The 27,377-nt window shown below is 40.6% G+C and overlaps 1 protein-coding gene across 3 annotated transcripts in view; it reads right to left on the minus strand.

Annotated features, from left to right (window-relative positions):
* Nucleotides 1-27,377, minus strand: part of KIZ (kizuna centrosomal protein) — a 123,522-nt gene that overhangs the window by 83,924 nt on the left and 12,221 nt on the right. For all 3 annotated transcript variants that reach the window (XM_081097207.1, XM_081097208.1, XM_081097206.1), the window contains exons 3-4: nt 26,912-27,077; nt 16,973-17,065 (exon numbers count right to left, since the gene is read on the minus strand). In XM_081097207.1, the coding sequence (XP_080953333.1) occupies nt 16,973-17,065; nt 26,912-27,077 (259 nt within the window). The remainder of the gene's footprint in view (nt 1-16,972; nt 17,066-26,911; nt 27,078-27,377) is intronic.

Raw genomic sequence — 27,377 nt, forward strand, 5'->3', positions numbered from 1 at the left:
TTTAATAACAACATTGGTTCAAAAAGCAAAATATTGTTCAGGAACTATGAAATCTATATTTTTCAAAAAGAGATGCATACATTGCATAACAATGTGAATGCACTTAATTTCACTGAATTGTATACCTAAACATCATCAAAACTGTAAATTTTATGTTATGTATATTTGACCACAATTTTTTAAAAAGCCATGTATTCTAACCACTTTCCACAGACAAGTTTGAAATTGATGGAGCTAGGGAGATACTTGACAAAAGGGGGGGGGGGGGAAACAGGAGAGGGTAATATAAATTACTATTGTAGGTTTCAAAACTATTTCTAGTTTTATGTATAATATAAAAACTTTTAATAATCACATTCAAGATTACATTAGAATATATGCATATGCGTAAAATAATCATAATTTCCAGTCAAAGGGCAAATAACAGGTTTTTTTCTGAACGTTTTCAAGTACTTTTAAAGATATTTAAAGCAATTTGAATTTATCGGCATGTCTACAGGGAGAAGAACATTTTCTCTTTCTTAAAAAAAGAGGTGAGGGGGAGGAAGGAGTGGAGGCAGAGAAAAATAAGCAATTGGTTTAGTGGTTTGATGAAGGACACACATGGGAAGTACTAGAAGTAACAGTTATGAAGCTTTTCTTCCAAAGGGACCAAAGTATCTCCACATACATAATAGAATTTAGTTCACAGACTCCACAGAATTGATGGGAAAGTGTATTTGCATCCCTCCTCTTCAGATGGAAACCTGGGGTCCAAAATTTAAGAGAGAAAATGTCATACGCATAGTTGCAACAGAATCTAGGTCTTCCTTCTCTTCGAGTATGTTGTCTCTTCTACTCCCAAAAATGAAAGAAACAACCTTGAAGTTAAAAATAAATGAACAGGCTTATTTCGTTTAAGTCAGTCACAGAAAGACAAGTGTCACATGATCTCACTTATATGTGGAATATAAAGGACAAAAACCAACGAACAAAATAGGTCCAAAGGCATGGATGCATGGAACAGATTGACAGGTCTCAGAAGGAAGGGCAGGGCAGAGAATAACCAAAGAACTTATCCTATCTAATAAAAGGGAAACATGGTAATTAGCGTACAACCGCTACCCTTCCCATTGGCTAATCAGGCGATATGCAAATTAACTGCCAGCCAAGATGGTGGCCGGCAGCCAGGCAGCTTGAAACTAACATGAGGCTTGCTTGCTTCAGTGAAGGAGGAAACCAACGTTCCCCGCCTGCCTTGCTGGCCTCTAAGCCTGCAGTTTGAAACATTGTAACAAATATAGAAGCTAAACAAAACCCCAGAAACCTGCTTTCAGCGAGCCGGGATCTCAGAGCTGGAGTTATACATTGTTTTGATTATAGAACCCAAACAAACCAGATACCTGCTTTCAGCAGCAGAGGCCTCAGAGCTGGAGCCAGAGCTAAAGCTGGCCCAGAATAAAGAAAAAAAAGAAAAAAAGGAGCAGTTGGGAGCTTCAGTCACCCGCCAACCTGAAAACAGCCCTCAGCCCCTCACCCAGACTGGCCAGGCACCCCAGTGGGGACCCCCACCCTGAAGGGTGTGTGACCAGCTGCAAACAGCCATCATCCCCTCATCCAGGCTGGCCAGGCACCCCAGTGGGGACCCCCACCCTGAAGGGTGTGTGACCAGCTGCAAACAGCCATCATCCCCTCATCCAGGCTGGCCAGGCACCCCAGTGGGGACCCCCACCCTGAAGGGTGTGTGACCAGCTGCAAACAGCCATCATCCCCTCACCCAGGCTGGCCAGGCACCCCAGTGGGGATCCCCACCCTGATCCAGGACACCCTTCAGGGCAAACCAGCCAGCCCCACGCATGCACCCAGGCCTCTATCCTATATAGTAAAAGGGTAATATGCCTCCCAGCACCGGGATCAGCGGAGCCGAGAGGCCTCCCGGCACTGGGATCAGCGTGACAGGGGGCAGCACCCAAATCCCCTGATCGCCCTGCGGCTCTGTGTGTGACAGGGGGTGGGGCCACAACCTCCTTAATCTGCCCTGCTCTGTTCGTGACATGGATAAGGCGCCCCAACCTCCTGATCAGCCCTGCTCTGTGCCTGATACGGGGGAGCTCCCCAACCTCCTGATTGCCCTGCGGCTCTGTGTGTGACAGGGGGCAGCGCCCCAACCCGCGCCCCCCCCCCCGCCACGGGCCAGCGCCCCAACCCGCGCCCCCCCCCCCCGCCACGGGCCCTGCTCTGTGTGTGACAGGGTAGAGCCATAACCTCCCCATCGGCCCTGCCCTGAGTGTGAGAGTGGCGGCGCCCCAACCCCCTGATCGGCCCTGCTCTGTGGGTGATAGAGGGCGGCGCCCCAAACCCCCCTCCCACCACGGGCCCTGCTCTGTGTGTGATGGGGTAGAGCCATAATCTCCCCATCGGCCCTGCCCTGAGTGTGACAGTGTCGGTGCCCCAACCCCCTGATCGGCCCTGCTCTGTGGGTGATAGAGGGCGGTGCCCCAACCCCCTTATCCACCCTGCTCTGTGTGTGACAGGGGGCGGTGCCTCAACTCCCCTATCGGCCCTACTCTGTGAGTGACAGGGGGGAGCTCCTCAACCCCCTGATGGGCCCTGCTCTGTGTGTGATAGGGGGGAGCTCCCCAACCCCCTGATGGGCCCTGCTCTGTGCGTGACAGGGGGGAGCTCCCCAACCCCTTGATCGACCCTGCTCTGTGCGTGACAGGGTAAGGAGCCCCAATCCCCCTGATGGGCCCTGCTCTGTGTGTGACAGGGGGCAGCGCCCCAACCCCCTGATTGGCCCTGCTCTGTGCGTGACAGGGGGTGGCACCGCAACTTCCCAATCGGCCCTACCCTGAGCATGACTGAGGGTGGCATTGCAACCTCCCAATCCGTCCTGCTCTGTGCATGACAGGGGGCGGCGCCCCAACTCCCCAATTGGCCCTGCTCTGAGCCCGACCAGGGGCTGCACCTAGGGATTGGGCCTGCCCTCTGCCACCCGGGAGCAGGCCTAAGCCAGCAGGACATTATCTCCTGAGGGGTCCCAGACTGCGAGAGGGCACAGGCCGGGCTGAGGGACCCCCACTTTGCCCCCGAGTGCACAAATTTTTGTGCACCGGGCCTCTAGTATGCATATATGCATAATCCACAGACACAGACAACAGTGTAGTGAAGGCCTGGGGGGTGAGGAGGGGGTGGGAACTGAGTGGAGGTGGAAGTGGGGGGAGGAGGGGGGACACATGTAGTACTCTCAACAACAAAGATTTTAAAAAATGAAGAGGGATGTCAGAGAAATTGCAGAACAAGGACCTCTCAAAATTGTCTGCTCCACAGAAGAAATAATAATGCTGGAAAACTCTTTAGGATATCTTTTCAGAACTCTGAAAATTAACCAAAGGCTTGCAGCTATCTGGGAAGAATTTACGGTGTTTTTAACTTGCTTTATTTCCATTTCCCCACCTCAAATCTGTGGTAACCTTGAAAACTAATAGCCTGAAATTACAGCTTGTAAAACAGCAGCCTAGCAGACACTGAATGGAGCAGAGCAGGAATAGAACTCATTCCAAGCCTCATTCCCAGAGAACTGCCATTATTTGAACTGTCTGGTGTTTCCCTGGAAGACAGCACCAGACTGTCTTTATTTGACCGGACATAGACCTGACACATTGTAAACTGCGTTTTCTCTGGGGCGATTTATTGAAAATAATCAGAGGCAAGTTTTTAACACTGAGGTTTCCTAAGGCAGTGGATAACAGTTGGGCAACTGAAAAAGTCTTAAGAGGAAAAGCTGGTAAATGTGATATCCATAGTGGGCTTTAAAAGGCTTGAAATCTAGATAATCAGCCACATGTAAGGGCTATGAGCATGCTCAGGAAAAGTCTGAGAAGGGCCTAAGCTTTCACCTGAGGTTGACCTTGAGGCTTTGTACAAGCATAAAGTGAAGACTAAGGTAAAGTTCTAAACTGCCTGGATGAGTGTTGAAGGTGTGCCCCAACATACACCTAAAGCCCTTTGGCAAAGACTGTGCAACTTACTGGTTTCAGACATTTAAAGAAAGTTTTGTCTAATCATTAGTTGGTCACCAAGCTAACTGAACAGAAACTTCAGTGATCATACATGGCAAAGTTCAGAAAGTCACTAAACAAACAGCAATAACAAATTCGGAGCGGGGGGTAGAGGGGGAGAATCTGATGTTCAGAGTAGCCATATTTTATTATTTAAAATGTCCAAACATCCACAGAAAATTATGAGATATTAAAGGAAGCCAGAAAGTATGGTCTATACCAGTGATGGCGAACCTTTTGAGCTCGGCATGTCAGCATTTTGAAAAACCCTAACCTAACTCTGGTGCTGTGTCACATATAGAATTTTTTTATATTTGCAACCATAGTAAAACAAAGACTTATATTTTTGATATTTATTTTATATATTTAAATTCCATTTAACAAAGAAAAATCAACCAAAAAAATGAGTTCGCATGTCACCTCTGACACGTGTCATAGGTTCGCCATCACTGGTCTATACACTGGAAGGGGTGGGGGGAGCAGAAAGCCCAGACAGTGGACTTACTAGGCAAAGGCTTTAAATTAGCAATTTTAAATATGTTCAAAGAACTAAAGGAAAGCATGTCTGAAGACTAAAGTATTCGAATAATGTCTAAACAGAGACTATCAATAAAGAGATAGAAATTATATTTTTTAAAAGAATCAAACAGAAATTCTGCAATTGAAAAGTACAATTGCCAGAATAAAAAATTCACTACAGGGGCTCAATATCAGATATGAACAGGCAGAAGAAAGAATCAATGGGCCTGACTATAAGTCAATTAAGATTATCCAGACTGAAAAAAATAAGAAGGAATGAAGACAATTTAACGAGTTTCAGAAACCTGTGGGATACCATCAAACTTATCAACCTATGCCTAATGAAAGCCTCAGAAGGCGAAGAGAAAGAGAAAGGTGCAGAAAGAATTTTTTTAAAATGATCAGGAGGAGAACCAAGATAGTGGCGTAGGTAAATGCTGGTACTCACTGCCTCCTACAACCACATCAAAATTACAACTAAAATACAGAACAACCATCATTCAGAACCACCTGAAAACTGGTGAAATGGAAGTCCTATAACTAGAGAAATAAAGGAGAAAGCACAGGTGGAGAGGGGTAAAGTGGGGGGGGGGGGGGACAGGGGTATCTATACTCTCAACAATAAATATTTTAAAAATAAAAGAATAAAATAAATTAAAAATTATTGTGAAAACTTCTCAAATTTAGAAAAAAAGCATTATTCTAAATATCTAAGAAGCTCAATAAAGTCCAAGTATAATAAATTCAAACATATCCTCACCTAAGCACATCATAATCAAACTATTGAAAGTCAAAGAAGGAGGGAGAGTCTTAAAAGCAAAAATAGAGAAGTTATTCCTCACATACAAGGGATCTTCAAAATGATTAACAGGTGATTTCTCATTAGAAACTGTGAAGGCCAGTAGGGAATTGGATAACATAAAGTGCTGAAAGAAAAAGACGGTCAATCAAAAATTCTATATCCACCAAAACATTCCTACAGAAATGAAGGAGAAATTAAGGTACCATTTGCTAAACAAAAACAGAGAATCTGTCACTACCATACCTGTCCTACAAGAAGTACTATAGGATGTTCTTAAGGCTGAAATGAGAGGACACTCTACAGTAGCTCAAAGTCTAAGCAATAAATAGCAAGATAACTGCATTAAGCAATGATTATAGATCTATGTTAATGAGCAGCATCTATCTATCTTTCTATCTATCTATCTATCTATCTATCTATCTATCTATCTATGTATACCTAATATGCAAATAGACTGAACGGCAGAACAACCGAACAACTGAACAACCAGTCGCTATGATGTGCACTGACCACCAGGGGACACGTGCGAAACATGGCAGGTGTCAGCAGCAGGCGGCAGAGTGCAGAACATGGCAAGCATTGGCTGCAGCGGGATGGTGGAGCAGGTGAGCAGGGGCGCCAGACCAAGGTGGGGTGCCGGTCGCTGTCATTGGGGCGAGCCTCTGGTGGTTACTAAAAATTCTTTGCTCCCGTGTACTGCTGTCCTGCCTGGTGCTTGTACCTGCTGCCAGCACCAGCCCTGCTCACACCCACTGCCAGTGCCCGGCACCGGCCCCGATCACTCGGCACCATCAGTGGGTGCAAGCAGCAGCTGCCGGCCCCGATCGCCCCTGAGGGCTTCTGCACCTCTCCCTGCTCCTGAGGGGTGATTAGGGCAGCAGCCGCCACTCGCACCCACTGACAGCGCCGGTCCCGCTCGCACCCACTTCTGGTGCCAGCCCCAATCACTCTACACCATCAGTGGGTTTGAGCAGGGCCGGCATCAGTGCATGGGAGCAGCAGCAGTGGAAATGGGGCTGCTGGCAGACATGGGACCAGGGGTCACAGTGGAAGGGGCCAGGCAGCGGCATGGAGGATAGGCCGAGACCCACCCCTGTGCTCACCACAGCCTCTCGGTCCACAGTTCCTTTCAAGGTGCACGAATTTGTGCACTGGGCCCCTAGTATAAGATATAAAGACATAGGTTGTATTACAATAACATCACAAAGGAGCAGGAAAGAATTGAAGCTATACAGAATTAAAGTTATTGCATTCTATTGAAATTAAGTTGGTATTAATACAAATTGGATTATTATAAACTAAAACATAAATTATAACCCACATTAAAAGAAATAACAGGCAATTAAAATGGTACACTAGAGCCCAGGTGGTGTGGCTCAGCAGTTGAGCATCGATCCAGGAACCAAAAGGTCACTGCTTCGATTTCCACAGGCCCAGGTTGCGGGCTCTATCCCCAGTAGGGGTGCATGCAGGAGGCAACTGATCAATGATGTTTCTCTCTCATGGATGTTCCTATTTATCTCTCTCCCTTCCTCTCTCTCTAAAAATAATAACAATAACAATAATAAATAAATAAATAAATAAATAAATAAATAAATAAATAAAATGGTATACTAGAAAGTATTTAATGCAAAAGAAGGCAGTTTTGGAGGATTAAAAAAACCACAAAAATATAGACAACAAAGAGCAAAATGGCAGATGCAATTCCTACCTTTTCTGTAATTACATTAAATTTAAGTAGACTCAATAATAAAAATAAAGTTAGAGATCGGCAGAATGGATTAAAAATCATGATCTAACTATTTGCTGACAACACTATTTTACATTCAAAGATATAAACAGGATGAAAACACAGGGAAAGGAAAACACTATTTTACATTCAAAGATATAAACAGGATGAAAACACACGGAAAGGAAAAGACATGAACAGAGCCTCATGAAAAAAAATAGTGTTACTATGCAAACAGTAACCAAAAGAAAGCTGGAGTGGCTATGCTAATACCAGACAAAATAGACTTTAAGACACACAATTGTTATTAGAGACAATGGATATTTTCTGATAAAAGGGATAATTTGTGGAAAAGACATTGCAATTAGAAACATATTGTATAAGTAACAACCAAGTCTTAAAATACATGAAGCAAAAACTGAGAGCATTTAAAGGAGAAATCGACAATTTAACAATAATAGGTACGTCAATACTCCACATTCAATAATGAATAAAACAACTAAACAGAAGACCAATAGGAAAATAAGAACTTGAACAACTATAAACCAACTAGACCTAACAGACATACAGAAGGCTCCACCTACAAACAGAATACTCAGACTGCATAATCTTCTAAGTGTACATGGAACATTTTACAGGATATGTTAGGCCACAAATCAAGTCTCAATAAATTAAAAATATATTAAAACATAAAAAAATAAAAAGCAGAGAACATGATTAGAAAAATGAACAACAGAAGTGGCAGGAATAAGCAGAATGATTCAAAGATGTCTTGAATCAAAAATAAGATTCAAGACTTATTTTTAAATACCAACTAACCAAACAAAACAAAACACCTAAATAAGTCCCAGAAAAAAATGGGAGGGGGGATGGAAACCTATTTTGAGATCTCAGAAAGGGGTCTACATCTCCAACCCTGTCATTTGTACACTGATAATACTGAACGCAAATGAAAATTGTTTCAGGTAGCTTTTATTTACAACTTCTCATTCATCTTTCTCCAATGAGACTATAGACTATGTAATGGAGTGAATGTTTATGTTCTTCCAAAATTCCTATGTTGAAGCCTAGTGTGGCTATATCTATAGACAGGGCTTCTAAGAAAGTAATTAAAGTTAAATGAGGTCATAAGAGCAGGGCCCTAAAGCAATAGAATTAGTGTCCTTGTAAAAAGAGACACCACCAAGAGCACACACTCTCTGGACCCAGCCACCAAAGAAAGGCCATGTGAGGACACAGAACAAAAGGGACATCTGCAACCCACAGGGAGATCCCTCACCAGGCCACAACCCTGAAAAAAAAAAAAAGAATTAACACCAATCCTTCATAAACTCTTTTAAAAACAAGTAAGGAAAAAATACGTCTCAACTAACTCTATGAGGCCAGTCTATGACACTGAAACCAAACAAAGACATTATTAAAAAGAAAAGTACAGACCAATATTTCTTATGAATACAGATGTAAAAATTTTCTTTTATATCCCTGAGTGGGCACAAACCAATGTAAAACTTCTTAACATAATACTAGTAAACTAAATTCAGCAACACAGAAATGGGATCTTATACCAGGACCAAGTGGGATTTATCTCAGGAATGTAAATTTTGTTCAACATATGGAAATCAAGTAATGCATATTCTATATTAATAAAAGCAAAAGCTCCAAAGACAGAAAAATCATTAGACAAAGTCCAACATGTGTTCATGATAAAAAAACAAACAAACATGCAACAAGCTAGAAATAGAAGGGAACTCCCTCAACTGGATAAAGTACATCTATAAAAACCCCTAGCACACATCATAGTCAATGGTGAAAGACTGAAAGCTTTCTCCATAAGATCAGGATTAACACATTGTATGCGGGAAACATATTTATACGTTTTACATATTTATACGTTCTACCAGTGTAGTAGAGAGAGGGACACGTATTGATACTTTTTTTATAGACTAGCGGTAGAATGCGGGTAACGTATAAATATGTAAACTAAAGTTATCGTAATTTTACTGAACATTGCCATTTGCGCAAAAAATTAGCAAAAATGGCCCGTGCCACCTGTTAGCGTGCTATAAAAACTACCCGCAAACAATTTAACATGAGAATGTCTACTCTTATCACTTCTATTTAACACTGCTCTGAGATTATAGCCAGGGCAGTAAGGCAAAAAAATAATCAAAAAAATAAATAAAAAAGAAAGAAGAAAGAAAGAAAGAAAGAAAGAAAGAAAGAAAGAAAGAAAGAAAGAAAGAAAGGAAGAAAGAAAGGAAAGGAATCTAGATTGCAAAGAAAGAAGAGATAGACACCCCTATGTTCAAAGCAGCGAAATTTAAAATAGCTAAGATCTGGAAACAGCCTAAGTGCCCATCAGCAGAGGAATGGATTAAAAAGCTGTGGTACATCTATACAATGGAATACTATGCAGCTGTGAAAAAGAAAAATACTATGCATTTGCAACAGCATGGATGGAACTAGAGAGCATTATGCTAAGTGAAGTAAGCCAGTCAGAGAAAGATAAATATCACATGATCTCACTCATATGTGGAATCTAATGAACAACATTAACTAATGAACAAAAATAGACCCAGAGACATGGAGACATCAATCAGACTGTCAAACCTCAGAGGGAATGCAGGGGAGGGTTGGGGTGGAGGGAGATCAACCAATGAACTCACGTATGTATGTGCATAACCCATGGACAAGGCAGTAGGGTGGTGAGGGCTTTGGGGGGAAAGAGGGGTTGAAGAGAGCAATGGGGGGAAAGGGGACATATGTAATACTTTCAACAATAAAGATTTATTTTTTTAAAAAAGAGATACTACCTCTATTTGCAGATAATATGATCTTATACAAAGAAAAACCTAAGAATTACACAACAAACAATGAGAACCAATAAACAAGTCCAGCAAGGTTGCAGAATCTAGGATCAGTACAAATATAAATAATGTATTTCTATACATTAGAAATTGAAATTAGAAAAACAATTCTATTTTAATAATAGCACCAAAAAGAATAAAATACCAAATAAATTTAACAAAGACGTAATACTTGTACACTGAAAACTACAAAACATTTATGAAAGAAGTAAAGACCTAAATAAATGAAAAGGCATTCTGTGTTCAAGGAACATAATACTTAATAGTGTTAAGATAAAAATATGCCCAAATTGATCTACATAATCAATGCAATCTCTATCAAAATCGCAAGAGCATTTTTGTAGAAATCAGCAAGCTAAAATTCTTATGAAAATAAATACAAGGAACCCAGATTAGCCAAAACAATTTTCCAAAAGAAGAGCAAAGCTGGAGAACTCACACTTTCCAATTTCAAAACTTACTACAAAATTAGGGTAATTCTAAACTGTACTGGTATAAGGATAAGCATATAGATCAATGAAATAGAACTGAAAGTCGAGAAATAAGTCCATGTATCTACAGTCAATTGACATTTTTAGAGACATTTTTAGAACAGTTTTAGGTTGCAGGAATTGGTTATTTCCCCTCCTCCACATTTGAAGGCTATCATTCAGCCATAAAAAAGAATGAAAGCTTGCCATTTGTGACATAGACAAACTTTGAGGGCATTATGCTAAATAAAATAAGTCAGACATGATATCTTTTATATGTGGAGTCTATAAAAACAACAACAAAAGAACAAAACCCCAAGGTCATAGATACAAAGAATAGATTGGTGGTTGCCAGAGGTGGAGGTTGGAGTGATGGGAGAAATGGATATACTATTAATTTCTTTTAGTTTAAATAAATTGAAAAAATATTGGGAGTTGGGGAAAATGATAACGAAGCAAATTAATATGACCGCAAATACTTATTTGTAAACAAACAGTTTACTAATTGCGAGTTCATTTTTGCTGAGGAAAAAGGGAGAAATTGCGAATTCATCTTTGCTGAGGAAAAAGGGAGTTCATCTTTGCTGAGGAAAAAGGAAGAAAACATACTTAAGGAGATATTAGCAAGTTTAGAATTAATGTAATGATGTCATCATTTTTAAAGCAGGTGGATCCTGACCATTATTATACTTTGAAAAAAACATATTTGTTATATGTCATGTTTTATAAAATATTGAAATCTTTATTTTTCTTAATATATTATTTTTTTCACAGACAAGGGAATTGGGAAGGTGCATGCAGAATGGAAATAGAACTGTCAGGCCAGTTTCCAGCTTTTCACACAACACAATTATTGCTCTTAGTTTCTATGTAAGCAAATCCTTAAGTTACACTGAGATTTCAAAACAAAATCCCGCAAAGAATCCTATATAATAAAATGCTAATATGCAAATTGACCAAATGGCAGAATGACTGGTTGCTATGACGTGCACTGACCTCCAGGGGGCAGATGCTCAATGCAGGAGTTGCCCCCTGGTGGTTAGTGCACTCACACAGCGGGAGCGCCACTCAGCCAGAAGCCAGGCTCACGGCTGGCGAGTATAGTGGCAGTGGCGGGAGCCTCTCCTGCCTCCATGGCAGTGCTAAGGATGTCTGACTGCCAGCTTAGGGGAGCAGGCCTAAGCCATCAGTCGGACGTCCCCCGAGGGCTCCTAGACTGTGAGAGGGCAGGCCGGGCTGAGGGACACCCTCTCCCCCCACAGTGCACAAATCTCATGCACCAGGCCTCTAGTTTACATATAACGATCTTAAAGAAGGCATTTTATTTTACCGTGTGTTATGAACTGAATTGTATCCTCCCAAAGTCTTTCGTTGAAGCCCCAATCCCCAACCTGACTATATCTGGAGATGGGGCTCTTAAGGAGGTAATTAATGTTAAATGAGGTGATAAGTGTGGAGCCTCAGTCCTTAGAAGAGGAAGAGACACCAGAGATCCATCTCTCTTCATGCATGTGCACAGAGAAGAGGCCACAGAGGACTCAAAGGGAGAGTGGCCATCTGCAACCCATGGAGAGAGGTCTCATCAGAAACCAACCCTACTGGCACCTTGATCTTGGACTTCCCAGCCTCTGAACTATAAGAAAATAAATTTCTGTTGTGTAAGCCACCCAATCTGTGGTATTTTGTTATGGCAGCCCCAGCTGACTAAGAACACCATGCCAATGTGATTTTTAACTCTTCTTTTTTGTCACTGTAATAGACTACTTAATTTTCACAATTAAAACCAAAAAGAAGCATTTCTGGCCATAAAATCCAATAGTTGTTGAAATTACCTAAGTTTTAAAATGGACCATTAAATTTAGGCTTCCAAAGTTATGTCCTATAAGTTATTTTGAAGAACATGTAACTATAAAATCAACCTATTATGAGTTGTTACTAGCAGGTGGCTTTACCTCCCATTTCTTTAATTCATAGGTAGCCTCTATGTGCCCACAGCCCTTTCCACTATCCTGGATACCTGGTAAAAAGCCAGCACCAGAGTATGGCTACCCAAGTGGAGAACAAAGATGGTGATGACAGTGACGGTGGTGAGAGTAGCAACAGGGTTAGTGAACATTTGTCAAGCAATTACTAGGTGTCAAGCAGATTTATACCCATTACCTATTTTAACAGTCAAAACAACTATTATCATTATCCCCACTCTTGTAAGACTTAGCAAGGTTGAATAATCTGTTCCTAGTCCCAGGATTCAAACCCAGATATGAGGACTACAGTGTTCTACCCCCTTATGCTACAATATTAAAAACTGAATGAGTTAAATTCTGTTGAGTGTTTCCTTCCCACGTCCCGCGTGGGTCAGGGTTTAGGAACTGGAAGCAGAGCCTCACACAAATGAAAGTGAAAAGACAAGAGATAATTTGGAAATATTGGGGGACCAGGCGGGCAAGTCCAACTCAAGGGGAAGGACTTCCACCCGTGCTCAGACCTCACCAAGCTTTTATTGATCTGGGATGCACCCATAAAATAGCCCTTAGGCAGGTGACCCCCTGCAACAGGCAGACTAACCCATCAGCAAGGATTTACATAATAATAAATGGGGGAGTAGTTTCAGTTACCACTGTCTGGACAAACAGAGGTGGCGCCTAGCTCCAACCTTTGCTAGGGCTTCAAAGGCACCCAGCCTTCAGGGGGTTCTCTGTCTATGTTTATCAGATAGTGAAGACAATAAACTGTTTCCCACAAAATTCAAATTGTGTTACTGAAACACAGCTTTTTAAAAAAATGTTTTTATTGATTTTTAGAGAGAGAGAAGGAAAGGGAGAGATAGAAACACCAATGAGAGGGAAACATCAACATCGACTGGCTGCCTCCTGCACGACCCCCACTGAGGATAGAGCCCATACCCAGGCATGTGCCTTGACCAAGAATCAAACCAGAGACCTCCTGGTGCATAGGTTGATGCTCAAACATTGAGCCACACACGCTGGGCACTATACCTTTTTTGAAACAACAGCAACATAAAAATCCCCAATAATGAATCTGAAGTCTATTTCTAATTTCTTACTAAGTTCAACCAATACAAACTCAGATCTACTAAATAGACTCTAAGTGAAACTTGTACCTGATACATAAAATCAAGTTCATGTAGTGTACATGAGAAGTGTAGGAGAAAAGCAGATAGAAGTTTCAAGAGAAATTCAACATCCCTAAATTGGACGAGTAGGTGATTTTCAAAAAATATATACACACACACCCTAGTACAGTGATGGCGAACTTTTTGAGCTCGGCGTGCCAGCATTTTGAAAAACCCTAACTTAACTCTGATGCCGTGTCACATATAGAAATTTTTTGATATTTGCAACCATAGTAAAACAAAGACTTATATTTTTGCTATTTATTTTATATATTTAAATTTCATTTAACAAAGAAAAATCAACCAAAAAAAATGAGTTCGCGTGTCACCTCTGACACGTGTGTCATACGTTCGCCATCACTGCCCTAGTATCAACCTTTTCCCAACACCCCTAGGCCTAAACCACTGCTTTGATCAAAACAATACAAAGTTAAGTCATGATTTTCAAGTGAAGAAGAGATGCTTGGCAAATGTCACGGAATAGCAAGACAAGAGCCCTTTCTTTTACAGTGCAATTTAAAATGCCCTATTTATTCTCCCTAATTCCCAAACAGGGTGGCTCGGGATATAAATGTATCTCTTATCGTTCCCTGTTCACAAAAGTAATGTGCAGATCTACATCAGAGAGACAGAACTCCAACTCCATTTTCTAATTCTGAGAGATTTTAGTAAGGACAGAAGCAACTCATAGTCTACCACAATTAAAAGAGCAATCTCATCCAAAGGCAGGCTCCTTCTTCTTAAAATGCATTAACCACCTGTCCATTCCTTCTTCACACATTTAAATTGTCTTACTATATTAACACTATTAAATTAACTGGAGCTTTTATTTCTAGATGATTACTAAAAGAGGGATTGCTAAAATAAGCTATGTGCATATTTAACTGTGATAGTTACTGCCAGATTCCTTACCAAAAAGTTCTAGGCACACACACATTATTTTCACACTGTATGAAAAAGACTGTCTTTTTCTAATAATACAGTATTTAATAGAATATAAGTTTAAAAAGTTTAGAAAGTCTTCCAAAGAACAAGAAATCAATACCTGTTCTGTGGCAACTTCTGTAATCCCTTATACTATCAGAGGGAGAAAAGAAACAGTGTTTTCCGCAAAATTTGTCTTCCTATTGCTGAAATGACTTGTTTCCTTTTCCCCTTCTCATTCACTTTCTCTCTCCTTCCTATCACTCCACTATACGATGTGCAATTCCTTCACTACCCAGCCTTCATGCCAGCAGATCAAACATCACCTCCTCTATCAAGCCATGGATTACTGATTTCAGCGGAGGAATGTGTTCTTTCTCCACGTATCTCATGTCTGCTCCTATACACACTATCCCACGCCTTAGAAAGAATAGCACGTGTGGAAAGCACCTGAAGGGCAAGTATTGTGGCATTCACTGAAGGGCCTACTGAGGCTTCTCAAACAGAACACTTGCTCAAAAACTATTTACTGACTTCAACCAGTAAGACTATCACTATACTCTGCTTCAGGCCAGTCTCTGGAGACCAGTGACTCTGGGCAGAGACTAATTCATTCGACTCCTAAAGAAGTGGAGTGCAGATTTCCACTGAGAAACAACATAACTCATGATAAGGAACTCTCCTGGAATTAGTATCACTTAATAAGGATTAACCAACTCATGATTTTGCTGAAAAGTATTTACCTTTTAACTGATGGAACATCAATGGGAAACTGAAAAAGGCAAGATATAAATTTCTCAAAATATTACCTACTTGATTCTTACATACAGTCAAAGCTTTTAAGGAGATGACACTTTTCAGTATAAAGGAAAAACTTCTCTTCTAATTATTCTATGTAATTTTTTAAGGAGTTGTCAGCGATATATCTCTACCCTAATTTTAAATATGACTGAAAAGGAGACTACATAACTATATGGAAAGTAAGGAATCAGTTGTAAAATAGAAAAATAAAAGCCTCTTGTTGTACTTAAGTAGCACTGACACTGCTGCACTAAGAATGTGTCTATCAGGAATGGCATAGGAAGATAAACCAATTTATAGATTAACAACACATCAATTATTTCATGACGAAATGTCAAACACAAACACTACCTGAATGGTTTATAAGTCTATCACATCACATCATACCATCTTTGACATACATTTAATGTCAAAGAAATCATTTATCATTAAAGGCCTTTTTATATAGGTCAGGGTTACTGGAGCTTGGTGTTTTGTATCTTATAGCTTAAAGAATGTGCCAAATTCTAGGTTTTTTAACTTTTTAATCTTTGGGAAGGAAAACGAAAACTTCCTATAAACTCAGATTAATGCCTGCTAATGCACAGAAATAAAAAGGAAAACTAAAACCTTCCTCCTACTATAAAAACAAAATAGTGTGGCCTCTGTTTCTTTTCTGATAAGAGTCTTAAATACCAAACAGTTAACTGCATAATAACATTTACTGGCAGCCAGGCAGCCTGCTTAGCAGATATATAAAGCAGGTAAAAGAAGAAAAAGTTAATTTCTTGGCTGAATGATTCCATCGGTAGCTATAGGGCAAACCTGAAAGTCTTTTAGTAAAGTAGCAGTTGATTCTTCTATCAATCTGTAGCACACATACTCTTCCAAGGAAAGCATTAAATATGAAAATCATATCCCGTTATCATCTGTTTCCAGCTTTCAGCCCAGTAAGCTTTTCTTAATGAATGCTGCAGCCTAAGGAACAAGCACGCTGTTGGCTTTTCTGAATAATGGAGTGATGCTACCATTTTTGCTTATTACAATATCGACTGGCTGAGGGGGTTTCACACATAGTCACAAGTGACTACTCTTGCCAGCATGCTCCAAGTTATTACAAGATGTTTTTAGACATTTCATCTAAAAGAGCTTTACTGCTTTTAGTGAAGAAAACATCTATGGTCTTGAACAGAATCATTTATATGGAGATAGGCGGGAGGATTAGAAGCCTGCATTATGGCAGATACATAGCAGAATTTATTTAAGTATTCCTTTCCAGTCTTTTTGTCTGTTGCTTAGATATGCAATCCTTTCTTTCCACTTTATCTGTGAAAGGTTAAAATGCACAAAATTACAGATACAAAAAAAGAAGCAAATGTCACATTTTGTTTACTTTTTCATTTAAAATGTTTCTGGAACTAAGAAAAAAGCAGCTATAAAACATTATCTAGAAAAGCACAATTTCACCTCCTAACAACACTGAGGTTTTCTTTGGAATCTGTTTTATACCCACCATGCCTGTCTTTCAGCAAATTTAACTGAATTAGACATTAAAGCAATCGTCTATAAGCAAAAGTCTTCAAATAATCACTTAAGGTTTACTCAAAAATATCTTTGTAATAAGATGATTTTTTAAAAACAACATCTTAAAAGATGAATACTCCAGAAATGCTCAGTTAACAGAAACTTTCGCATTTTAATTTGTTACCTTTCCTGTGTCTTCATTTTTCAGTTCACCTTTTATTCCCAGGCTATCTTTTGAAAGTAGCTGCATCTTCTTAAATTGAGCCTCATATTCAATCTAAATATAAACAAAGTTTGATTTTTTTGTGTGGATATTATTACAACTAGCACCTTTCTCTCTTTTTCAGTCTTTACAGAATAGAAGGAACAGTGAAGTAGAAAGTAAAACTGATATTGCTAAGAAAGTCAACTTATCTTAGAAGACAATTTCACAAATAGCACATAAAAAAGCTGAATTCTAGTGTTATATGTTTTTAAATAAAATAAAAATTGATGCCGAAACCGGTTTGGCTCAGTGGACAGAGCGTCGGTCTGCGGACTGAAAGGTCCCAGGTTCGATTCCGGTCAAGGGCATGTACCTGGGTTAGGAGATGTGCAGGAGGCGGCTGATGGATGTTTCTAACTCTCTATCTCTCTCCCTTCCTCTCTGTATAAAATCAATAAAATATATTTTAAAAAAATAAAATAAAATAAAAATTGATGGATTTTTACTTAGTCTTTCATCAATTTAGGGAATAAGACCTTGATATACTAACCTATCATGAAAATCCATTTACTTTATTATGAAAGTAATATCAGACAGTGTTTTCTCTGAAAAGTTTTGTCCTGAACAAAGGAAACGAAATCAATCTTACTTATCTGTATATCTACATATCATGGCCCGTCCTACTAGTAACAGCAATAGAGTAAATTATTTGCTAGATTATCAACTTAATACTAAATCTGTTTTCTATGAATAAAAATGCACTGTAGACATCAATGATCGGCACCACAGAAATCAAGTTTGCTCTGGCACTAATAACTGCATAAAGATGACTGCATCATTAGCACACTATAATTAATTAAAGTGATTCCATCATAAAATGACTTTTTTTAAAAAAATATATATTTTATTGATTTTCCACAGAGAGGAAGGGAGAGAGATAGTTAGAAACATCGATGAGAGAGAAACATCGATCAGCTGCCTCCTGCACATCTCCCACTTGGGATGTGCCCACAACCCAGGTACATGCCCTTGACCGGAATCGAACCTGGGACCCTTCAGTCCGCAGGCCAATGCTCTATTCAGTGAGCCAAACCGGTTTCGGCAAAATGACTTTTTCTTAGCCATTAAAGTCTAAAAAAGTCACTGAACATGGTCCATCACAGGTGTCAGAACATTTTCTAAATTATGCAGTGATGCACTGCAATTACAAACACACCTCTGAACATAAAGTAGACCTGGGCTTTGTTTTGACACACCAAAAATCAACAGATAATAATAACCAAAGTTGACTTGTTTCCCTCAGAACATCTTAAAAGGTATTATATACTGCCTTTTTGTTAATAACAGTTCAGGAAGAATTGTGGTTTTCTCTATCAGAATGTTATTAACATGATACATGGCAGTAATTATCTAAATAGATACCGAAGTAAATAAAAGTCTCATAAGGCCAGAACAAACAATAAAATGAACAATTAAGAAAGTACATTTTATATCTCTCTGTTCTATATCTACTCCTTTGAAATCAGAGATATTTAATTTTTAACCCATGAACCTTCAGCAAGCAAAGTATCCAGATTCCAAGGCAAAGTATCTTTAAAAAGGAACGACAACTGTCAGAGGGGAGGGGAGTGGGGGAACTGGATGAAAGCAGGTGAAGGGATTAGCAAAAAATACACACACACACACACACACACACACACATAACCTGTAGACACAGTGTGGTGATAGCCAGAGGGAAAAAAGGGGGTGGGGGCTAGCTGGAGGTGGGCAAAGGTGGGGAAAATGGGGATGCAAAGAGACTTTGCTTGGGGTGATGGGTGTACAATGCAATGTGCAGATGATGTTTTATTGAGCTCTACACTTGGTTTTGTATATGGTTTTGGGAACCCACGTCACCCCAATAAATTCCATTAAAATAAATAAAAATAAATAAATGCAAATAAAAATATTTAAAAGGGGGGATGTGGGGTGGATTACAAAGTAAACAGATTTATTAAGTAATCAGAGGTTAAGCAGAAATTCTTTGTTCCGGTGACTACAAATGTTTTCTTCTGCTCTTTGAGATCAGTTACCAACATGCACTGGGCATTGCACCTGATTTCCTCATTATGGAATCATTTTAGAGCCATATCTTCCAAAGACAGAGCATGTTCACACGGGAACGTAAGAGTATTATTCAATTCATTTTGCTGATGCAAAAAAGTGAATATCGCATTAGGGCTTCATAAGGAAAGTATCTTAAAGAGTCCAACTTAGATTGTTCTCAATGAATCTGAAAAATTTACTGAACTATAGGTACTTTCCTAAACTAATAACTCAAATAAATACTGTTTAATATATTTGAAAAAAGTGTTACTATGACAAACTGGTCATTAATACAAACTGGAACTCTGCACCACCTACGACCATGAATTTCCACCTAAAACTGTTCTACTCTCTTTCTTTGCCTTGTATTTATATATACGATACTTATTTATTATCCATACAATCTACCCCCTGAACACTGGAGAGCAGGGGTTTTCAAACATGCTCTGCAGGGGCAATAAGTCCCCCTAGTTCTACTTTAAACAAAGGATTTCACTATGTTTAAAAGTTGTGCTTTTTTTCTTTTTAAGTTTGGAAAACACTGTATAGGTGAATCTTTCCAAGACTTTCCCAGCTAAAAAAATGTCTAATAAAGTAGAAGAGCATGTGTCTCTGCATGCATCTGTTTCTCCAACTATCAGTCTTTCATGTCTTATTACCAATTTCTCCTCTGATCAGATCTCATATGTTTCTCCTAGTTCCACAATACATCGGGGCTTAACTGCATCCTTTCTCTCTGGTGCAGACTCCCAACTCTGTTCCCTTCTTGCCATGTGGCCTAGATTCCTCATAGTCAGAGCTGCTGCTCCAGGGGCCAAAGTACCCATGACACAGGAACATCTGCTGGTCCAGAGCTTCTCTAAGGATAATTCCCTAACTCCCCTGGGAGAAATCTATTTTAATAAACCCAAGAGCATTGAATTCACCCATCAGGTAACTTGTTCTGTTACCGTATTGCTTCACAGCACTGGGCTTGGTGCTGCCCACCTAAATTTAGGAGGACCTTCCTATTCACTTCCTTACCCTGCACTTCTATTCAATTAATGAAACCTGCGGATGATGCTCTTCGGTCATGGGAAGAGAAGAAGAAGGCTCTGGCAGATCTTTCAGGTCTCTGGGATATCTTTTTATTCTTACAACACATCCCTTTTCCATTATGTTTCCTTCTTCTGTATTTTCACTCACATTCCTTCAATATTTCCTCATCGTATTACTACTTGTATGAAAGTGCTACCACCATTACCTTTTTTTTCATAGTTTTTTTTTTTCCATTGGTCTTTGGAATTGTACAGTAATTCTCAATTACAAAACTGAATAGATATTTAAGATCAGGTTGGCCTGACTTCCTCATATTAGATTTGAAGAATGGGTACAGAGAGTTACATAAACTGTCAGACTTGACTCATGTGAATATGAAAGGTGGAACTAAGATTCACTATCTTTTGTTTTTCTCCTACTTTTTTCCAGGCTTCCTCTTAGATGCTAAACCAAAAGATATGGAGGAACATTTATTTGTTCAATTAGTTCATATTAATGGGCAAGACACTTTGGCAGATAAAAAATGGGCTTTCCTACAGATTTTGTCTTTCATGAAGCTGAAGGTCATGCTCTGCCTAAAGGGCTGTCACAATGCTTAGCAGTAACTGAATGAGAGCTCAAATTTTCCTCAAATTTTATCTTAAATATCTATTCAATATTATAACTGAGAATTACTATATAGTTCCAAAGACCAGTAAAAAAAATACCACAGTAGTTCTTATGTAGTTGTTCATGAAGAGGACACGGATAAATAGAAGAATTAATTTTCAATCAAGTAGGGAGTCCCAGTGCTTACCGAGTGCTTATTATGTGCCACACTCTGGGTCAGATACCGAGTACTAAAATGATGACATGGAGCTCATAGTGAGCTGAAAGAACAGATGCATGAAAAATTATAATACCATGGAGGTAGTGCTTACTGAGATAATTATGACACAGACCTAATACAAGAAAGAGGGAGAGAGGCCTTCTAGTTGAAGGGTGTAGGAGATAATGTGGTACTTTCAAGGAAATGCAGATTGTTCAGCATCTTTAAAATTCTATGGGTGTGTATAAGTGAATGAGTGTGTGTAAAAGAATGTGTGCACACATGTGTGGGAGATAAAAATAGAGTGAAACAGTGGGAAGACATTGGGGGTAATAGATATAGAGGGAAAGAGATGGGGAATATGGAGAAAACAGGAATGGGAAATGGGTGGGCACTGGGAAGAGAGGGAGATAAGAATAGGGAAGAGGGCAGAGATAGGAGAAAAAGATGGGGATGGAGAGAGGGTAGAAGGGGACAGAAATGTGTATATGTCTGCATTTGTGTGAGAGAGACACACACACACAGAATATGTGTGTGTCGGGAGACTGAAGCAGGCAGAGACCAGCCTCTGGTCTTTGTCTTGAAAAAGCTGAGCACTCAAGGATGTTAGGCAGAGGAGAGACATAACCAGGTGATGACCTCCATGCTTGGGGACCTTCCCTGAGTGCCCTGATATGTCTGCCCATGGCTGGCACTGGAATGTGAAAGGCTAAAGCAGATGCTGGCAATGCTCCATGCAGGTCCCTGGGACCTTTCTGGGAGCTCCAAAGTCCCAGAATCCTTCTCTCTTGCCCAAGTTTCCTCGGAACCTGGGGAGGCTGCTCTGCCCACAGGAGCACATGGTTGATTCTCCATTACCTGAACTCCTCCCTCATCAGTCCTCAATCAATGACACTTGGAAGCCAATGTATGCATATCTCAAATGCTTTGAACCATTTGCCAGTTTCCCTGAGGTATTAAGTTCCAGGTGCCAACTACAGTGGTTGGCTTAATAATGTGCCCTGTTCCAGTTACCTGCGCTGCCCTGACTCACTTCCCTACTTGCTACTGACATTCCTTGCACTTCCCAAAGTTTCCACTTACATTTAAACCCCTGTCTCAGGGTAAACATTGGGGTGGACCCAATCTCGGGCAATGGCAAGGAGCACGCAAAGGAAACTGCTCTAAGGACCAACTTGGGTCCTTCTGTAAAAGTTGCCACTGTGGGGAACAGGGGGACAGAAAGGGAGAAAAGGATGCAGTCTTCACAGCATTACTAATACTACTATCTACATTCTGGAACTGAGTTTACTCAGCCTCTTTATCCATCTGACAAGTGGCAGTACAGTCACAGCACTTGATTCTCAAAACTACACGAAAGACTTAAAAAGCCCTGAAAATTATTACTGGGCCCCAAATAAAGTAGCATAATTCATAAAATCAGCTGAAAGGTGTTTTTTTTAAAGCTTTTAGTCCATTTAAAAAATTTACCATTATATAATAAAGTGGGCCCAGTCTTACAAAGAGGGAGCAATTCACTTTAAATAATTTGGGCAAAATCCCCACTTCTCCCACACTGCTTCATTTTGTTTCACTTTCAGAAATTCTACCAGTTAATTAGAAGTTCATGTACAAGAACTATATTCAAGGGGAAATATCCTATCAGTGGCATGTTGAGGTATGTGGGAAATACACTATAAACGTGCTAATCAGAACAACTTCCTACTGAAATTTATACAAGGTCAGTCAGCAAAGGCGATAAAGATCTGATACCTGCGTGGGCAGGATTAAGAGGAGACAAGTTCTAGCATACCTAAGGCCTCTACTCAACAGTGGCACAAAAGGAAGAGCCAGAAAGAAATGAGAAGATGCCAAAGACAAACATCCTCTACTCTAAAACTCTGCCTACAGCTTGCTAAGCTAAGTGGTATCACTGCCTGGTTTCATGAGTACACACACTGGTAAGGCATGTGAACTTGGGTGACTGCCAAAATACAGTTCTCCATGGAACTCAACATCTCTCCTGACTGTAGCTACACGATCTGCTCTTTTATGCTATCAGCAGATTTATTTTTTTTTTAAAGGCATGGCCCTAACCGGTTTGGCTCAGTGGATAGAGTGGCAGCCTGCAGACTGAAGGGTCCCAGGTTCGATTCTGGTCAAGGGCATGTACCTTGGTTGCGGGCACATCCCCAGTAGGGGGCGTGCAGGAGGCAGCTGATCGATGTTTCTTATTGATGTTTCTAACTTTCTATCCCTCTCCCTTCCTCTCTGTAAAAAAATCAATAAAATATATTAAAAAAAGACATACCTTATCCAAAATTCAAAAAGTAAAATCTATATATTCATTGTTTATGAATAAAGCTTTACATCCTATCTAATAATAGACAAACATGGTAATTAACCATACATCCACTACGCTTCCCATTGCATAATCAGGGCGATATGCAAATTAACTGCCAACACAGATGGCGGCTAGCAGCCAGGCAGCAGAAGCGAACAGGAGGCTTGCTTGCTCCAGTGATGGAGGAAGCCAAGGTTCCCCGCCTGCCGCAGCCAGGCTCTGAGCTCCAGTCTAAGCAACAATGTTGCAATTATAGAAGCTAAACAAACCTCAGATACCTGCTTTCAGCCAGCCGGCCTCGGAGCTGGAGCCACAACAAAGATTCAATTACAGAAGGTAAATAAATCCCAGAATAAAAAAGAAGGAAAAAAAAGAAAAAAAGGAGAGGCTGGGAGCTTCAGTTGCAGGCTTGGCCTGCCTGAAAACAGCCCTCAGCCCTTCATCCAGGCTGGCCAGGCACCCCAGTGGAAACCCCCACCCTGAAGGGGGTGCAGGCAGCCTGAAAACAGCCATCAGCCCCTCATCCAGGCTGGCCAGGCACCCCAGTGCGGACGCCCACCCTGAAGGGGGTGTGGGCAGCCTGAAAACAGCCCTCAGCCCCTCATTCAGGCTGGCCAGGCACCCCAGTGGGGACCCCCACCCTGAAAGGGGTGCAGGAAGCCTGAAAACAGCCATCAGCCCCTCACCCAGGCTGGCCAGGCACCCAAGCGGGACCCCCACCCTGATTAGGGATACCATTCAGGGCAAACCAGCCGGCCCCCACCCGTGCACCAGGCCTCTATCCTATATAGTAAAAGGGTAATATGCAAACTGACCCTAACAGCAGAAGGACTGGGAATGACTGGTCACTATGACACACACTGACCACCAGGGGGCAGATGCTCAATGCAGGAGCTGCCCTCTGGTGGTCAGTGTGATCCCACATGGGGGAGTTCTGCTCAGCCATAAGCCAGGCTGATGGCTACCAGTACAGCAGTGGTGGTGGGAGCCTCTCCTGCCTCCTCAGCAGTGCTAAGGATGTCCGACTGCAGCTTAGGTCTGCTCCCCGCTGGCAAGTGGACATCCCCCGAGGGCTGCCAGGCTGCCAGAGGGATGTCTGATTGCCACCTTAGGCCCAATCCCCCGTGGAGCAGGCCTCAGCCAGCAGGTGGTCATCCCCCAAGGGGTCCCAGACTGACAGAGGGCACAGGCCGGGCTGAGGGGACCCCCCTCCCCCCCCCCCCACCGATTGCACAAATTTTTGTGCACCGGGCCCTTAGTGTTTCTATAAATACAATGTATCATTCTTTCTTTAAGATGGTCCCTTTTACTGTTATTCTTTAGTAGTGCATTATATACATGGTTTTTTTACATATCCTATTTTATACAACGGGTGCTCTCAATATAAAAATATTGATAATATTGATAAGGATAATTCTTCCCTTCAAATTTCTCACATTCGGTTATAACAAGAAATCAATAGTTATAGAAGTATAAGATAAAATTAAAAAATCACCATTGCAAAACCTCCCTTATGACTGATTCAGGCATCGTTAATAGATCTTAAAATCACTAAGTTAAAAGGCTGTTGAGGAATAAGATTCCCATGATGTCAAACTGTCACCCCATAGATTTATTTACTAATTTACAGAGGAAAAAAGTACCTTACAATAGAGAGAGCTAGAGATTGGCATCTTAACCAAGGCATCAATGTCAGCCTCACTCAGGTAGGACCACCTGATATCATAGATGATTAGCCTCCTGATGGGATGCAGAAGAATATAACCTCAGCTGTGGCTGATTAATTAAAAATTCAGTCCTGGGCGTCACATTTTAAGTACTATTCAATGGCCAGGTATGGCTAGTGGCTACTGTATTGGACAGCATCATTATATAGAGTTCTAGTAGGCAGTGCTGGTCTAGACTGAATTTCTAGTTTACAGGAAATATGGGAGATGCTATACAAGTTTATTTATTTCATGAAAAGGTAGGTTTTTTGGAAAAGACAATAATGCTGGAAAACACAGAAGGCAGCAAGAAAAGAGAAAGACCAGATATGAGATGGATTAACTCCTTAAAGGAAACCACAGACATGAGTCTATAGGAGCTAAGAAGGGCTTTTGAGGACAGGACACTGTGGACATCACTCACTCATAATGTGGGGTTGGAGTCACTCAATGGCATGTACTAGCTAAATGATACCTCAAAGAAATAACCAGTTAAATTCAGAATGTGAGTCATTCTACAAGCCTACCCTTCTTCAAAAGCCAGTGTTATGGGAAAAACCACACAAAAACACAATAACCAATGTAATGTGTGAACCATGGTTGGCTCCTGGTCTGGAACTGGGGAAATTTAAATATTGACTGGACATTAAGTGATATTATGGAATCATTAATTTTCTTGATGTGATAAATGGTATTATGATTATGTAGGAGAATGTCCATTAGGGGAGAAATGTCATTGTGTCTGCTGCTTAGTTTCAAAAATACACACACACACACACACACAAAGCAAGTATGGCAAAATATTTAAAAGTACTGCATCTAGGTAGAGAGCATAGAAGTTGTGTTAGTCCATTCAGGCTGCTATAACAAAACACCCCTGACTGGTGGATTACACACAACAGAAATGTTGCTCATAGTTCTGGAGGCTGAGAAGTGCAAGATCAAGGCACTAGCACGGCCACCTTCTGCTGAGGGCCCTCTTCCTGGTTCCCAGCCAGCGCCTTCTCACTGTGTCCTCACGTGGAGGAAGGGGCTGGGAGCTCTCTGAAGCCTCTTTCAGAAGGCATTAATCCCATTTACAGGAGTTCCTCTCTTATGACTTAAAGCACCTCTCAAAGGCCTCACCTACCATACCTTCATTTTGGGGGATTCGGATTTCAACAAATGAATTTGGGAGGAATACATTCAGACTGCAGCATGAATGTTCATTAGGACAATTCTTTTAATTTTTTGTATGTACTTGAAATTTTTACAATAAAAGGCTGGGGAGAAAAGTGCTAGAGGAAACAAAAGAAAGGGAAGTACTGAAGCCACTTTTCCTATAACCAGTATTCAGTGGGTTAACATGGGCAACAACTTCTGAGCAACCCAAATGGTGAGAAAAAAGGCCTTGCCCTTCACACTCGGCATAATTTGTAGAGCAGGAAGTTGCCACGCACCTTAAGGGAACGGGACACCAGAATCAGAAAGGGCTGCTAAGAGCAGTTGCTCTGGGGCACACAACGAGGAGGAGCATGAAGGCAAACCCCTCAGGACCAGTTCTATCCCCTCAGTCTTCCCTCAGCACACTGCCTGACCAGAACAGAGGGCCACAGAAGAAAAAAAACATTCAGCGGGAACTCTATTGCTGCTCAAATTCAACCATGAGTCCAACAAATACCATGTGCCAGGTAGTGGCTAGTGATGTATGTGCCTGTTTTAAGTTAATCCATATGGCACAACAGAGTATAGATATTCCATTAATTTCTCAACTAAAGTAGGAATCTGAAAAGATGCAGCTTCAAGTGCTCTCATCAAAATTTGGCCACGTGCTAACGCATAAAGAAAATTGACAATCTTTTAGAGTATAGATGAACTGAACATTGTGACTGCCACTGATCTGAAACGTAGTGCTCATTATTTCTGATTTTAGCAAGAAAGGATTTTAGAAAAAAACATAGTACAAAACAAGATGTCACCTTTAGTTCTTGAAGCTTCTCTGTACTTGTGGTGGTAAAGTGTCCAATATGAGCTTGGAAATTCTCAAACTGCTTTAAATATTCTTGGTTTCGAGTATGAGCCATCTTTTCTGATTCACATATTTCCTTCAGGTATTTCTTTAGTTTTACATACTTCAGCTTAACTCTAGAAAAATAAAAGCAGATTTTTAAAACAACAAAGTCAGAATCTGACTTAGGAGAATTTTCTTTTTTAAGAAATTGAATTTGAAGATGTTTATTGCATTCTATTTTTGGTGGAAAAAAACATAACATACATTTATTTAAGCACAAACTTGTGGAATACACAAAGTGAAACTGGGGAAGAAACGATTTTCATCTCCTAGTCCATTTCTGAGGACTAAATCATGAACTGCTTCACTGAACTGAAATATTTCTTGCAACAGTCAGCACCAAACTTAATATTTATTAGTTTAGAAGAATTTTC

This window comes from Myotis nattereri (assembly GCF_964212035.1).
Source record: "Myotis nattereri genome assembly, chromosome: 8".
Taxonomy (NCBI): domain Eukaryota; kingdom Metazoa; phylum Chordata; class Mammalia; order Chiroptera; family Vespertilionidae; genus Myotis; species Myotis nattereri.